We start from the raw sequence: 11,655 nt of genomic DNA, 5'->3' as shown, positions 1-11,655 counted from the left end.
AAAAAAAAAATTACCAAAAAAAAAAAAAGGAAGAAAATGACCGGGTCATTACAACCTACCATCCTTAAAATGATTTCATCCCCGAAATCAAATCATACCTGAAAAAGAGAACAAGTGGGGATACCGAGAGCGAACCTCCTGCTCGAGCTCCCAGGAAGCTTCCTCAACGCCTTGGTGTCTCCAAAAGACCTTAACCAATGGAATGGTCTTGTCCACAAGACCTGTTTCCGTGAATCAAGAATCTGGACTGGACCTTCCTCATAGGTTACATCTTCATCAATAACGACATTTATCCATCGTAAAACATGAGGTGGATCCGGCTCATACTTCCTTAGCATAGAAACATGAAAGACGTCAGGAACCCTATCCAATTCTAGCGGCAACGCCAAATGATAAGCAACTTCACCGACGCGTTCCAAAATCTCAAACGGTCCAATGAACCTAGAAGACAACTTGCCCGTCTGTCGAAATATCAGAATTCCCTTGCGCGGAGAAATCTTAAGAAATACATGGTCCCCTACCTCAAAAGACAAGGATCGTTTCCTCCTGTCAGTGTAACTCTTCTGTCTGCTCTGTGCAGTAGCCAATCGTTGCGAATCAACTTGATTTTCTCTATAGTCTCGATGACAATGTCGGGGTCCAAGGCAACGGTATCACCGACCTCGGTCCAACAAACTGGTAATCTGCAAGGTCTGCCATACAACGCCTCAAAAGGTGCTATGCCAATAATGGTTTGATAACTGTTGTTGTAGGCAAACTCAACCAAAGGTAAGTAGTCCTCCCAACTACCTCCGAAATCCAAGATACAAGCCCGTAGCATATCCTCCAATATCTGAATGAGATTGGGCCAAACTCCTTGGGGTGGCATAGTTTTCTTACAACTTACAGCGAAGTGAGACTACCAATCACAGTCCATTTGAGGTTGTTACCGGACGGCAACCTATGACACCCAACGCCATTGCTTCTACTTGCAGTGGTAAAAGTCCGGCAGCCTACAAATTTGCCAAGAGGTGGCACGAGCAGTCCGACTTGTCTAGGGCGTACCTTGATAAGGCGGCAAAGAAGATGAAAAAATGGGCCGACACCAAGCGAAGACGGGTGGAGTACATAGTGGGAGACTAGGTGATGGTTAAGCTATTACCCCAACAATTTGAGTCCTTCTGGAGCGTGCATAAGGGGTTAGTAAGGAAGTATGAGGGTCCATTCCCCATTGTCATGCCGGTGGGCAAGGTCTCCTACATGGTGGAGCTTCCACCCAAGTTGAGGATACATCCAGTCTTCCATGTCAGCATGCTCAAGCCTTATCATAAAGACACGGAAAACCTTACTCGGGGCATATCGCAGAGGGCACCCACGGCCGTTGTCACATCCTTCAATAAGGAAGTTGATTGCATCCTTGCGGATTGTGTGATGAGCAGGAGAGGCGTGCCCAAGTATATAGAGTATTTAGTGAAATGGAAGAACCTGCCAGATAGCGAAGCGAGCTGGCAGCATGAAGATATACTTTGGCAGTTCGCAGAGCATATCCAGCGGTTCAAGCAAGAAGACGCGACAAGAGTGTCGCGAGCTTAAGTGGGAGAGAATGTCACGCCCCGCAACTAAGAAGCTACACCACGCAGGCGCCACGCAGACTCCCAGCAGACGATGACATGACAGCCTGCATGGACCGAGAGCTTTCTAGACTTCTCTACACAAGTATGGAACTTTCCGGAATTCTCTAGATTAGTGTAGAGTTGTCTAGCATTTTCTGGACTTGTCTAGAGTTGTATAAAATTCTCTAAACTTGTCTTGTACATTGTATATAGTTCTAGAATTGTGTAGATAGTTCTTTGGAGGGTTTTAGACACTCATTCTAGGTCACACATTTGTACACATCTAGAATGTTCTTGTAAGGACCAAAGGCCTATAAATAGGAGGTGGGAGTTCATTTGCTCCTCACCAAGCAACAAAGTTGTAATCTTCTCCTTGTAAGCAATACAAGTTCTATACATTTCCAAACTCTCTTGCTCACTTGCCTAATCTCTTCCTACATACACATACTTATAAGCAAACACTTGTCTAGCCTTAGTCTTCACTAAGCTAGCACACTCAGGTAGGCTGACTTAGCGCTTCTAGGGAGCTTAAAAGTGTTTAAGGTTGCACGTGAGATTGGAAAGGTCCAAGTCCGTGACATTATGTAAGAAGGAAGGTGACCCATCAAATTTTCATCCCTATAAAGTGTGGTATTATATCTAGTGATAAATTATTAACTATAATAATAAAAATAAATTTAAACAGAGGAGGTTGTTAACTTTCCCTCCACCGAACAAAAAAATAGTATGCTATGTTCAGATTAAGGAGCTAACTTTAGTTGAACTTCGGATTGCTATAATTCAATTTCTTTGTTCGTGGACTAATTCAAATTTAACTTGAACCCGTGCCAAGCTTTCAACAAATTGTAGCAAACTGACACAATTTAGCATGTAAATTTCAATACATATATATATATATATTTAAAAAATTGTCCCAGTGCTACAAAATATGAAGCTACACAAACCAAACTAAACTTTGAATTTAGTTCTTCAAAGAGTTTGTAATTGTTGAATTTAAATTTCCTTCATATATTTCTCCAAACTCTTTCCCCCTGCTATGTCACAATTAACAAGTTTATAGTAGAAAATTGAGCTACAGATTGTTGAAGCTCAATTTAATAAACACGATTATGGTAGGAAATTAAGCTGTGATTATGTGATTAAGGAACATGAGCAGAACTTTTATCAACACCACGAACACAAGCTGAACTTTTAATGAACATAATCAATGCATAAATAAACCCTGAAATAAAACACTTCGAAAAAGCCTGTCAAAAGTAAATTATCCCCTAATAAGTTCAAACAATCTTATTCAATTCAGATGCCCCAGAATAAATTTAATCATGTTTGATCCTTTCTTTGGTCATTATAGTGCAACCCCTGTTACCAGTATCATAATCATGTTATAATGACTCCAATCCTCAGTTTCCTGCAGACTTAATGCACCCAAGTTGGTCAGAAAACAATTTAAGTTCGCACTTTGAGCTAAAGTTTTCGTAAAAAAGCTTATCAGATCAGCAAGATGCAATACAAAGATACAAACATAGAACACTGGTCGATCTAAGACTCATTTCCTATCCCAAACTCATCAATCAGGACAAAAGAAATAGGCTATCACTTTCATTTTCAACTAACATAGATTACAGACAGTGGATTGTTTAAATTGGAGTGAAATTAATTAACAGGAGAACTCGATGGAAAATTTCTCCAATGTCAACACAAGCCTATATTACTACTAACTAATTCTTTTTAATCTTTTGGTGCGGTTTATATAGAATCTCTTTCTGGCCTGTGCTTCTTCCACTTTCGTTTTGGCAAGGACAAGATCCAAGGTGGAACCTCACAGCCAGATGCTGAAATTACATTGGCTATGTTACGCAGAAATGGAACATCAGCTTGTGTGTATAAAGTTATAGCTTCTCCACTCCTCCCTGCTCTGCCAGTGCGACCTATGTAAAGAGGAAGAAACTTGGCTTCAGTTACCACCCAAAACACAGGATAAACAGGAAAAAAGAACAAAAAAACAGAAGGGGAAAAAAAATGAGTCGGAGACAAGTGCCCCATAAAAAGCTTATCAGTGTTTCTCAAAAAAGATAAGTAAATAAATCATGCTTTGTTTTGTTAAGGAGATCTAGTAATCACATTTCTAAAATGCATCAGCTAAGAAGTGAATGGTTGTGATTAACATACCAATCCTGTGTATGTATGCGGCAGCAGAATCTGGGAAATCATAATTAATCACACAGTTGACACCTTTAAAATCCATACCCCGGGCAATAACATCAGTGGCAATCAAAATCCAAGTTTTACCAGCTCTGAACCCATCAACAGCATTTTCTCGCTGTATTTAATCAAAAAATAACAGCATTGATCAAGCTAAGGCGGTGGTAGGAAAATTATGATCGATGGTAACTTGAAAAACATTTTGCAACATATGAACAAGGGTTAGGGTTGGAGCAAAATAAAATAAAATCAGAAAACTGGTATCCAATTCAAAGATCTAGGAATTTAATGCACCGGGACCAGGAGGAAAAGGGACCTCAATCCAAAGCGCTACAATTATAGACAACTCGTTTACAGTATTAGAGAGACTCTATATGTCCGCCGCTTGTGACTCAACCATTATTCCAAGGACAGTTTATATAATTGAACAAATGGAACTCATTAATAAAAATATTAGCTTTGGTTGGAGGTGCTAGACACAATGTCTTTTGATGGTTCTTCTAGAAGTGCACCAAAAAAAAAAATTTAATAATAATAATAATAAATTTGTTGTTTCCTACAAGCGGTTTGGATTCTGGAGAAACTATTTTACTTTAAAAAATAAAAAAGGCTAAGAAGCCTATTCCAAACAAAACTAAAGCTCTCATCACGTAGACACAGCAACCTTAAGTCAGGAAAAGGTCATTAACCAATGTGGTCACCAAACACAGCCACCTTAAGTGATTTCTCACATTTCAAAAGGTTCTCACAGTTCAATAGGCTATTATTTGTAAGGGGAAGAAAAAAGAGGCTTCTACCATTGATGTCAATTGATGGATGACATACTCTCACATGCTACTTCAGATATAATTAAAGGACAATTTACAGAGAATGGATTGATTAACCAAAAGCTCAGGCGACCTGATTAAAATTTGTTTTTCAATCCAACTAATAAACAAGTTAAGTTTGAGATAGATCTAATCTATCACAATGCATGTTTCATTGCACTCTTAAAAGCACGACCAGATGACCACCTCGTATGAAAAACTTGGTCAGGCACTTATTAGCCATTAGAAGTGACTAGACAGAGGATCGAAAGTCACCATTGCTGGAGCTTGTTATACAATGCCTGTTCCATTCTCTAACAGCTTAAGCTTTTAAGCAATTGATAGTCTAACATGGTATTAAAACTTAAGTTCTGGGAAGCATTGCATTCAAGTCTCCATATATGTGTTTGTTTCCTGATTTAGTGTGCAAGCTTGCACATTGTTCTGGTCTTGATTTGAACTATTTGTCTCGCCAAATTTAAGGCGGGGTTGCACCTGAGGGATAGTGTTGGAGTTTGATAAGCATTGTTAAGTCCATTCCCTAAATAATATAACCACCATACCAATTTCATGCGTGGGATCCCCTTGGGAGACCCATTAACAATCTAAATAATCTAAACACCATACCAATTTCGTGCGTGGGATCCCCTTGGGAGACCCACTAACAATCCAGCCCAGTCTTCCACTTGCAGGTCATATAACAACAGCGCAAGTCCTTTTTTTATTTTTTAACTCGCTAGTCGGTACTAGATTTTTGCTTACATATAACCTTCACCGGGAAGGTATGCAAGTACACTTGGTGATAAAATGCTATTCAACAACAAAAGATGCTGAGATTACCTGTATTTGGGAGAGATCAGAATGTATAACATCAACTCGTAAGTCGCCGAATGCCAATTCCCTGTGAAGCTCCTTTGCCCGTTCCTTGCTTTGAACAAAAACTAGTACTGGGGCATTCAGACTCTGTTGGTGAAAATGAGAAACCACCCAAAATGTAAATAAATAAAATAAAAACTCATCATTTTCACACACTAATCAATAGCAGGTTCAAGCTAGAAGTGCTGCAAATGATATGGTTAACAGGTTTGAATGAAGCCTTGCCATCACAACCAAGAGATGTGAGCCAATTCCACTTTCATGGGCGAGTGAAGTCAAGAAGAAGAATGAGTCTCTCCCTCTCTCTCAAAACTGAGGGCACAAAATATCCTTCGTATAAATGGGTCAAAGAATATGTTTCACAAATCATGTAGTCAATAGCTCCGCAGTTCCTTCAAATCATTGGTAGAACAGAACAAATAGGAATACCAACCCTCCTAGGCTGGGTGAAGTGGTTTTTGACCTCACAATTCTACTACACATGCATTCACATTTTATTCGCTGCTTTCAGCAGATGATCTAATTTGTAGATAATAATCATAGTGACAGTGATAGTGAGAAGACATGCTCTCCACCACATGCATATAAAAAGCATACCTCTGCAAAGCTTTGACGGAGTGCAAGAAGCTTCCCTTCTTCACTTCCAACAAAAACTAGTTTCTGCTTTACTAATTCAGAAGCAGAATTCCTGTTCAAATTTCCAAATGCGCAGATATTTAATCATAAAATATCAAATAAGACAGCAAATATAGTGGAGAAGAGTCATTGTACTTTTTCCATTCACAAAATGTTGATAACCCCACTACGGTTTTCAACCAGAAAGGCCTAATTAAAAATAAATAAATACATAGTAATAATTATAATTTAGGGAGTTGCTGTACGCTTTCATGACAAAGTCATCTAATACTTACTTCCTGCCAATAATAACTCTAACAGCATCATGCATTATTGAGCGTGCAAGTTCCTCAACTGAATCGGGTAAAGTAGCACTGAACAATGAACGTATAATAGAAGGATTTGAGCATGCTTTCACCACAAAATCAACCTGCCCCACCAAACCGAGCTCAAACAGCTTATCAGATTCATCCAGGACAAGGTACTCAACCCTGCAACAACACTGAAAGTATGAACGCATTCTAATGCTAATACTATGTGTTGTCAGATGCTGGTCCTTTCCAATTTCTAAGTAACCAAGCACCTGAAACTTCATTCCAGTAACAAAAACCATGATATGTTTCTCCTTTATATTCTACTTTTACTTCTTTGAAATAGAAGTTAACCAAGGAGTCAAATCATGCCATATGATTATTTACAAGTCCAAACAGACAGGTAGGGAGTTTGTCAATTCTTGCCTCTAAGGTCAAAGGAGTTTGAAACAATTCATATGGGAGTGAAAAAAAAAATCCATTTTCTTTCCTTCTAGTTCTTTTTCTATTTTGTTCAGTTGGATCCTAAGAAGGAATCATAAAATGCCATTATGACTGTCCATGACCCAGAAAACAGATATTGAAATTCTCTCTCTTTCCACTAACCCGAGTAATTCAACACTGTAAAGTGATCTTTAAAGTGCCTAGGAGTTTGACAGTTTGAATTACATCTTTAAGTTCTAGATTCCAATAGTATGCAATTTAAAACTTAAATATAACATGAACAGAGACAGGACTTCAAACAATATTAAATTCATAGAAACCTTTCACACATGCGAGCAGGAACAGTTGTTTCTGAAAATAACAAGAATCATATACACATGGTTTAAGTTCAGATGATTAACAATATCAATTATTAATAGTCATTTTTAAACAAACAGATTGAATAAGCTAGTTATAAAATCAAGAATCAAGTGGAACTCAGCAGAATATGCCTTGGAGCACAAAATGCTGAAACTTCATTACTACATCGTTTAATGAGTACGTGTGTATGTTTAAAGATACTTTAGCTTGAAAATTTACATTATATTCATAAATATGAAGTATGTGATTTTGTTGTATGATTTCAAAAAACTAAGTTGACAGGCATTTTCATCACTTATGATGCAGCTTACATATTGCTTTGAACCATTATTGAAGGCAAACAATCACAATTTTCATTGTTCTGGTGTTTCTGCCAGTTTGATAGAGTTAAGATCAACTAGAGATAATAAGATAATACCTGCTTAGATCAAGCTTTCTCTTGCGAATAGCAAACTCTAGGCGAAGTGGTGTGGATATGAGTACGTCACATGGTAACTTTGAAAAATCAGCACTTTTAAGAAGTTGTTTCGTCATTAACTTGATATAAAATTTCTTTCCCTTAGCCAGCTTCTTACATTCTCTAGTTGTCTGAGCAGCTAACTCTCGCGTAGGACAGAGGATAACAGCACGAACACCATCCTTTGAAGCATGCTGATTGATTATATGGAAAATGTTCATCAAAAAGATTTCAAAATTAACGGACCTACTCAAAAGAAGTTCAAAAGCATCTGATATTACCTTAAGCTTCATGAGCATAGGACAGATGAAGGCCAAAGTTTTGCCTGAACCAGTTGGAGCACAAGCAAAGCATTCCCTCCCCTTTACACAAAAGGGTAAAATTAGCCATCAGAAAAAGACAACAGTAACCAAATTGGCTTCAAACACTAAATCGGCAACTAGTATTAAATTACAATGACCTAATTTCTTGGTGGGTAAAAAGAGGAAAATATTCAAACCAAGTTATAGCCTATAAAATTGACACATTTATTTTGAATGACTTGGTGAAAAGAGAAAAGAATGAAAGAGAGATAGAGATAAGGACAGTTTAAAGGAATATCATACAGATAGGAGCACTGGAATAGCCTGCCTTTGAATTGGAGTTGGCTCTCTAAATCCAAGTTCTGCCAGATTCCGTAATAGATATGGTTTACATCCATATCTACACAAGAAAAAATATATTCTTCAGCCATAACAATTGCTATCAAAAAATCTCAGAAATTATCACTGAAAGGAGTAGACGAATTATTTTGTTTATTTAAAGCGTGCAAGGAATAATATGCCTAATGAGTGCAAATGATGTAAGATTATGAAAACAAGATTAAAGAAGAATAGCATTTTGTATTCATGCCTAAGAAAAAAATCTCCATACATATATATTTTTTAAAAAATAAAAAATAAAAAAGATATGAAATGATATTAATTTTAAAAAAATTATATAATGCACATAAATGATCCAGAAAAGGTTCAAATAAAGTACTTGAAATAACATCAGTATCATGGATGTCAATTTAACCCGCCCCTATCGAGACAGGTTTGAACCATTTTAACCCGCCCCAATTAATAATAAATATACAAATAAATATAATTTTATTAGGTATAAGTTTTCTTTCTCTGTTTTCATGATGTTCTTTTTCTCCATTTACATGATTATTTAAAATTTGAACAATTTTTTTTTTGTTATTGTGATCGTTAAGTATTTGTCTATACTTAGATTTTTTACAAAATTTATCTTACTTTTGTTCAAGTTTGAATTGCTTTTTCTTGAAATATATGTAATCGAGTTGCCCCAATTCCATTGGGAAGATCTTTTTATTTGTGGGACAGGTATGGGATAGGGGTACCCCATACCACCCATTTTGACATCCCTATGCTTGATAGGTCTAAACTACAAAATGGAGAAAAAGATTGAAGAAATACCTTGAACTTAAATCAATAAAATTCTGAAGAGGCGAGGGGACGTTACTTCCATAAATATGAATGTTATACTTCTTCCGCAAAAGGGCATCCCGCTGAATTCATGAAGACAGAGGAGATAGAAAGAAAATAAAGACGTAAATACAGAGAGAAAGAACAGAGAGAAAAAGATATATATATAGAGAGAAAGAGACAGAGACAGAGACAGAGACAGAGAGGGATATCAAACGGAGAGAACCTCCATTTGCCTGTACAGTTCCTTCTTTCCATCTAAACTCTTTTTGTCATTCTGGTCATTCTCTTCAGTCACAGCTTCTGATGTCGATGTTTTGAAGACATTGAAACCTTCTACCGTTTCTAAAATCAACAAATACAGAACAAATAAAGTTAAATTAGCTTGTAGAAAATTGGTTTCCATCTGTCAATTAACCATATTGACAAAATATTATAATATCTGTTTTGCCAACATTTTATAACTTGAATTTTCAGTGCTTTTTACTAATTTTTGCGATCTTTTAATTAAGATATTGACAATATATTCATAGTTTAGGGAAATGAGTTATCCTTGTTATTGATATTGGATACATTACATCGATTACATACTCAAACAATAAAGATATTGACAATATATTCATAGTTTGGGGAAATGAGTTATACTTGTTATTGATATTCGATACATTACTTCGATTACATACTCAAACAAACAAAATCAATCAGAAAGAAATTACCTGAAACCATTGCCTTCCTCTTTCTCTTCTTTACCGGCATTGTCTTCTGTTCCAGTTCAATGTTTTTGGTATCAACCGCGCTTGGCATCTCCTTTGAAATTGATTCATCAATTTCTTCTTTCTCCTCCTACAAAAAGATTGTATTAGATAACTAAATCAGATGTCAAAGTTTCAGGTTCTTATTTCAAAAAAATTCTCGAGAACCAACCAGAGGGTTTAAGCCGGCTTACCTTGAACCTTGCAAAATCTCTGGCGAACCGCTTTCTGTTGAAAGAAGTCCCTGCGAATAGAAAAGAAGTGCCCTTTTCCATTGTTGAATACCAACAACCAAACTCTAGTATCAATCTGTCACCAAATACTGAGTGAGCGATAGGGCTGCAAATGAACCGAGCCGAGCCTTGGCATCAAGGGCGGATCCAGGATTTCTCAACGGGGTGGGCTAAATCAAAATATATCAACCAAAATCAACTATTGTTTAATTCAATTTTAGTTAATTAACAATGTTTCTTTAGACAATTGACTGATTAAGGCATAGAAAATCCTATTTGGGTAATTGATAAAAAAAATTACCAATTTATTTCCGAACAATTCACCACTCAGTACCCTATCTCTTCTTTTGACCAATTTAGTAATCCTATTTGAGAATCTACTAGTGGAAGCAGAGTGTGAGGTAGTTCATGGCAAGCCCCTTCCAACACTACGGAATTCACTCAAAAGCATGCTTTTGTAAGTATTTTAATTTTCAAGAAGTAACTTTAGAGCTTTACCCTATATTAAGTACTTTTGCTTGTCAAAGTTCTTGTCATGATTTTTTTTTTTTTAGTTCTGAAAAGATTTCCATCTTCAAAAAGCTTGGCATGTAGATAAAAATTGTTTCAGATTCAATCTCTGCATATTTCTAATCCAATTCAGATTTTTTTTTTTCTTTTTTCATGCCCAGATTCAAATTTTCTTGTAGACATAATTGACAAAAAAAAAAAAATTTGTTTTGCTGAAATAAAATGTAGATTACGGTGATTACCTCAAAATGAAATGCAATGACTACCTCAAAATGCAATGCAAATTTTGTTACTTTATATTGTAAAAAAAATATATTTATATAATAAAAAATTTCACCAAATAGGATTTAGTTTGCAAAACAAGAATTACAGACCTTGATTAGTTGATTTAGAAAAAAAATTAAAACAAAACCCATACATACAAGTTAGCAGTTGCAGAGAGAGAGAGGGGGGGCAAGCTTGAGAGTTGAGAGACAACGGGCCAGCGGCTGAAGCTTGCGAACGGCGAACCCAAACTGGAACAGCGGGCGATGGAAACTGAAAGATATGGGTTTTGATTTTTTGAACAATGAGAAATGATATGCCGATGTGGGTTTTGAACTTCTGATTCTTGTAGGCTTTGTAGTTTGCAGTTGCAGTCTTGCAGAGAGAGAGAGAGAGGACAAGTTCAGAGTTGAGAACGAGAATAGAGATGTAGGCGATTGGGGAGGCTGTAATGATATGCCCTAAAAAAAAATTAAAAAAATTCCTGGTGGTCCATCATCCATGGGCCTCTAAATTTTGAGGCCTTAGGCGACCACCTTTGTCACCTTGGGTCAGGGTCGGTCCTGGGCTTTATTTGACTTAAGCCTTTAATTTTGTGTGGTGATTGAGTTGACTTGAACTTGAGTGAGCTCATACTATTAATAAATTTTTTTTTTTTTGGATTGGGCTAAATTTAGTATAGTAATTTTTTTTTTTTAGGTGGGCTCAAGTGTCCACCCCTACATCCACCCTTGCTTGGCATGTTCGGGCTCGACTCGCCAGAA

At 36.7% G+C, this 11,655-nt stretch overlaps 1 protein-coding gene across 3 annotated transcripts; it reads right to left on the bottom strand.

Moving 5' to 3' along the window:
• Positions 1 to 3,057: 3,057 nt before the first annotated feature.
• LOC132293443 (DEAD-box ATP-dependent RNA helicase 57) lies at positions 3,058 to 11,340 on the bottom strand. Of its 3 annotated transcripts, none has more exons than XM_059790928.1 (13): positions 11,050 to 11,340; positions 10,079 to 10,287; positions 9,849 to 9,975; positions 9,359 to 9,477; positions 9,124 to 9,215; positions 8,269 to 8,365; positions 7,945 to 8,025; positions 7,625 to 7,857; positions 6,388 to 6,582; positions 6,074 to 6,164; positions 5,441 to 5,563; positions 3,762 to 3,912; positions 3,058 to 3,520 (listed from the first exon to the last, which is right to left on the bottom strand). In XM_059790928.1, the coding sequence occupies exons 2-13, from the start codon at positions 10,157 to 10,159 to the stop codon at positions 3,339 to 3,341; spliced, it is 1,572 nt and encodes a 523-aa protein (XP_059646911.1). In that variant the 5' UTR covers positions 10,160 to 10,287; positions 11,050 to 11,340; the 3' UTR covers positions 3,058 to 3,338. The 3 variants fall into 3 exon arrangements, with proteins under 3 accessions (XP_059646911.1, XP_059646913.1, XP_059646912.1); XM_059790930.1 differs by having other exon boundaries at positions 10,079 to 10,193; XM_059790929.1 differs by lacking the exon at positions 11,050 to 11,340 and having other exon boundaries at positions 10,079 to 11,043.
• Between the last annotated feature and the right edge of the window lie 315 nt (positions 11,341 to 11,655).

Source organism: Cornus florida, unplaced genomic scaffold (genome assembly GCF_030987335.1).
Source record: "Cornus florida cultivar Cherokee Brave unplaced genomic scaffold, ASM3098733v1 CherokeeBrave_3.0.0_Hap2_Chr02, whole genome shotgun sequence".
NCBI classification, from domain to species: Eukaryota; Viridiplantae; Streptophyta; class Magnoliopsida; order Cornales; family Cornaceae; genus Cornus; species Cornus florida.
Note: the sequence above shows the minus strand (reverse complement) of the source record. Positions and strands in the feature narration are given on the sequence as shown.

What these genes read in the sequence shown, in the direction of transcription:
- LOC132293443 (XM_059790928.1), bottom strand. Translation starts at nt 10,159, where the DNA reads ATGGAAAAGGGCACTTCTTTTCTATTCGCAGGGACTTCTTTCAACAGA. An exon ending in AGAAAGCTTGATCTAAGCAG is followed by an intron (nt 6,583 to 7,624) that starts GTATTATCTTAT and finishes GTGTTGTTGCAG; the next exon opens with GGTTGAGTACCTTGTCCTGG. An exon ending in TCCGTCAAAGCTTTGCAGAG is followed by an intron (nt 5,564 to 6,073) that starts GTATGCTTTTTA and finishes TTTCACCAACAG; the next exon opens with AGTCTGAATGCCCCAGTACT.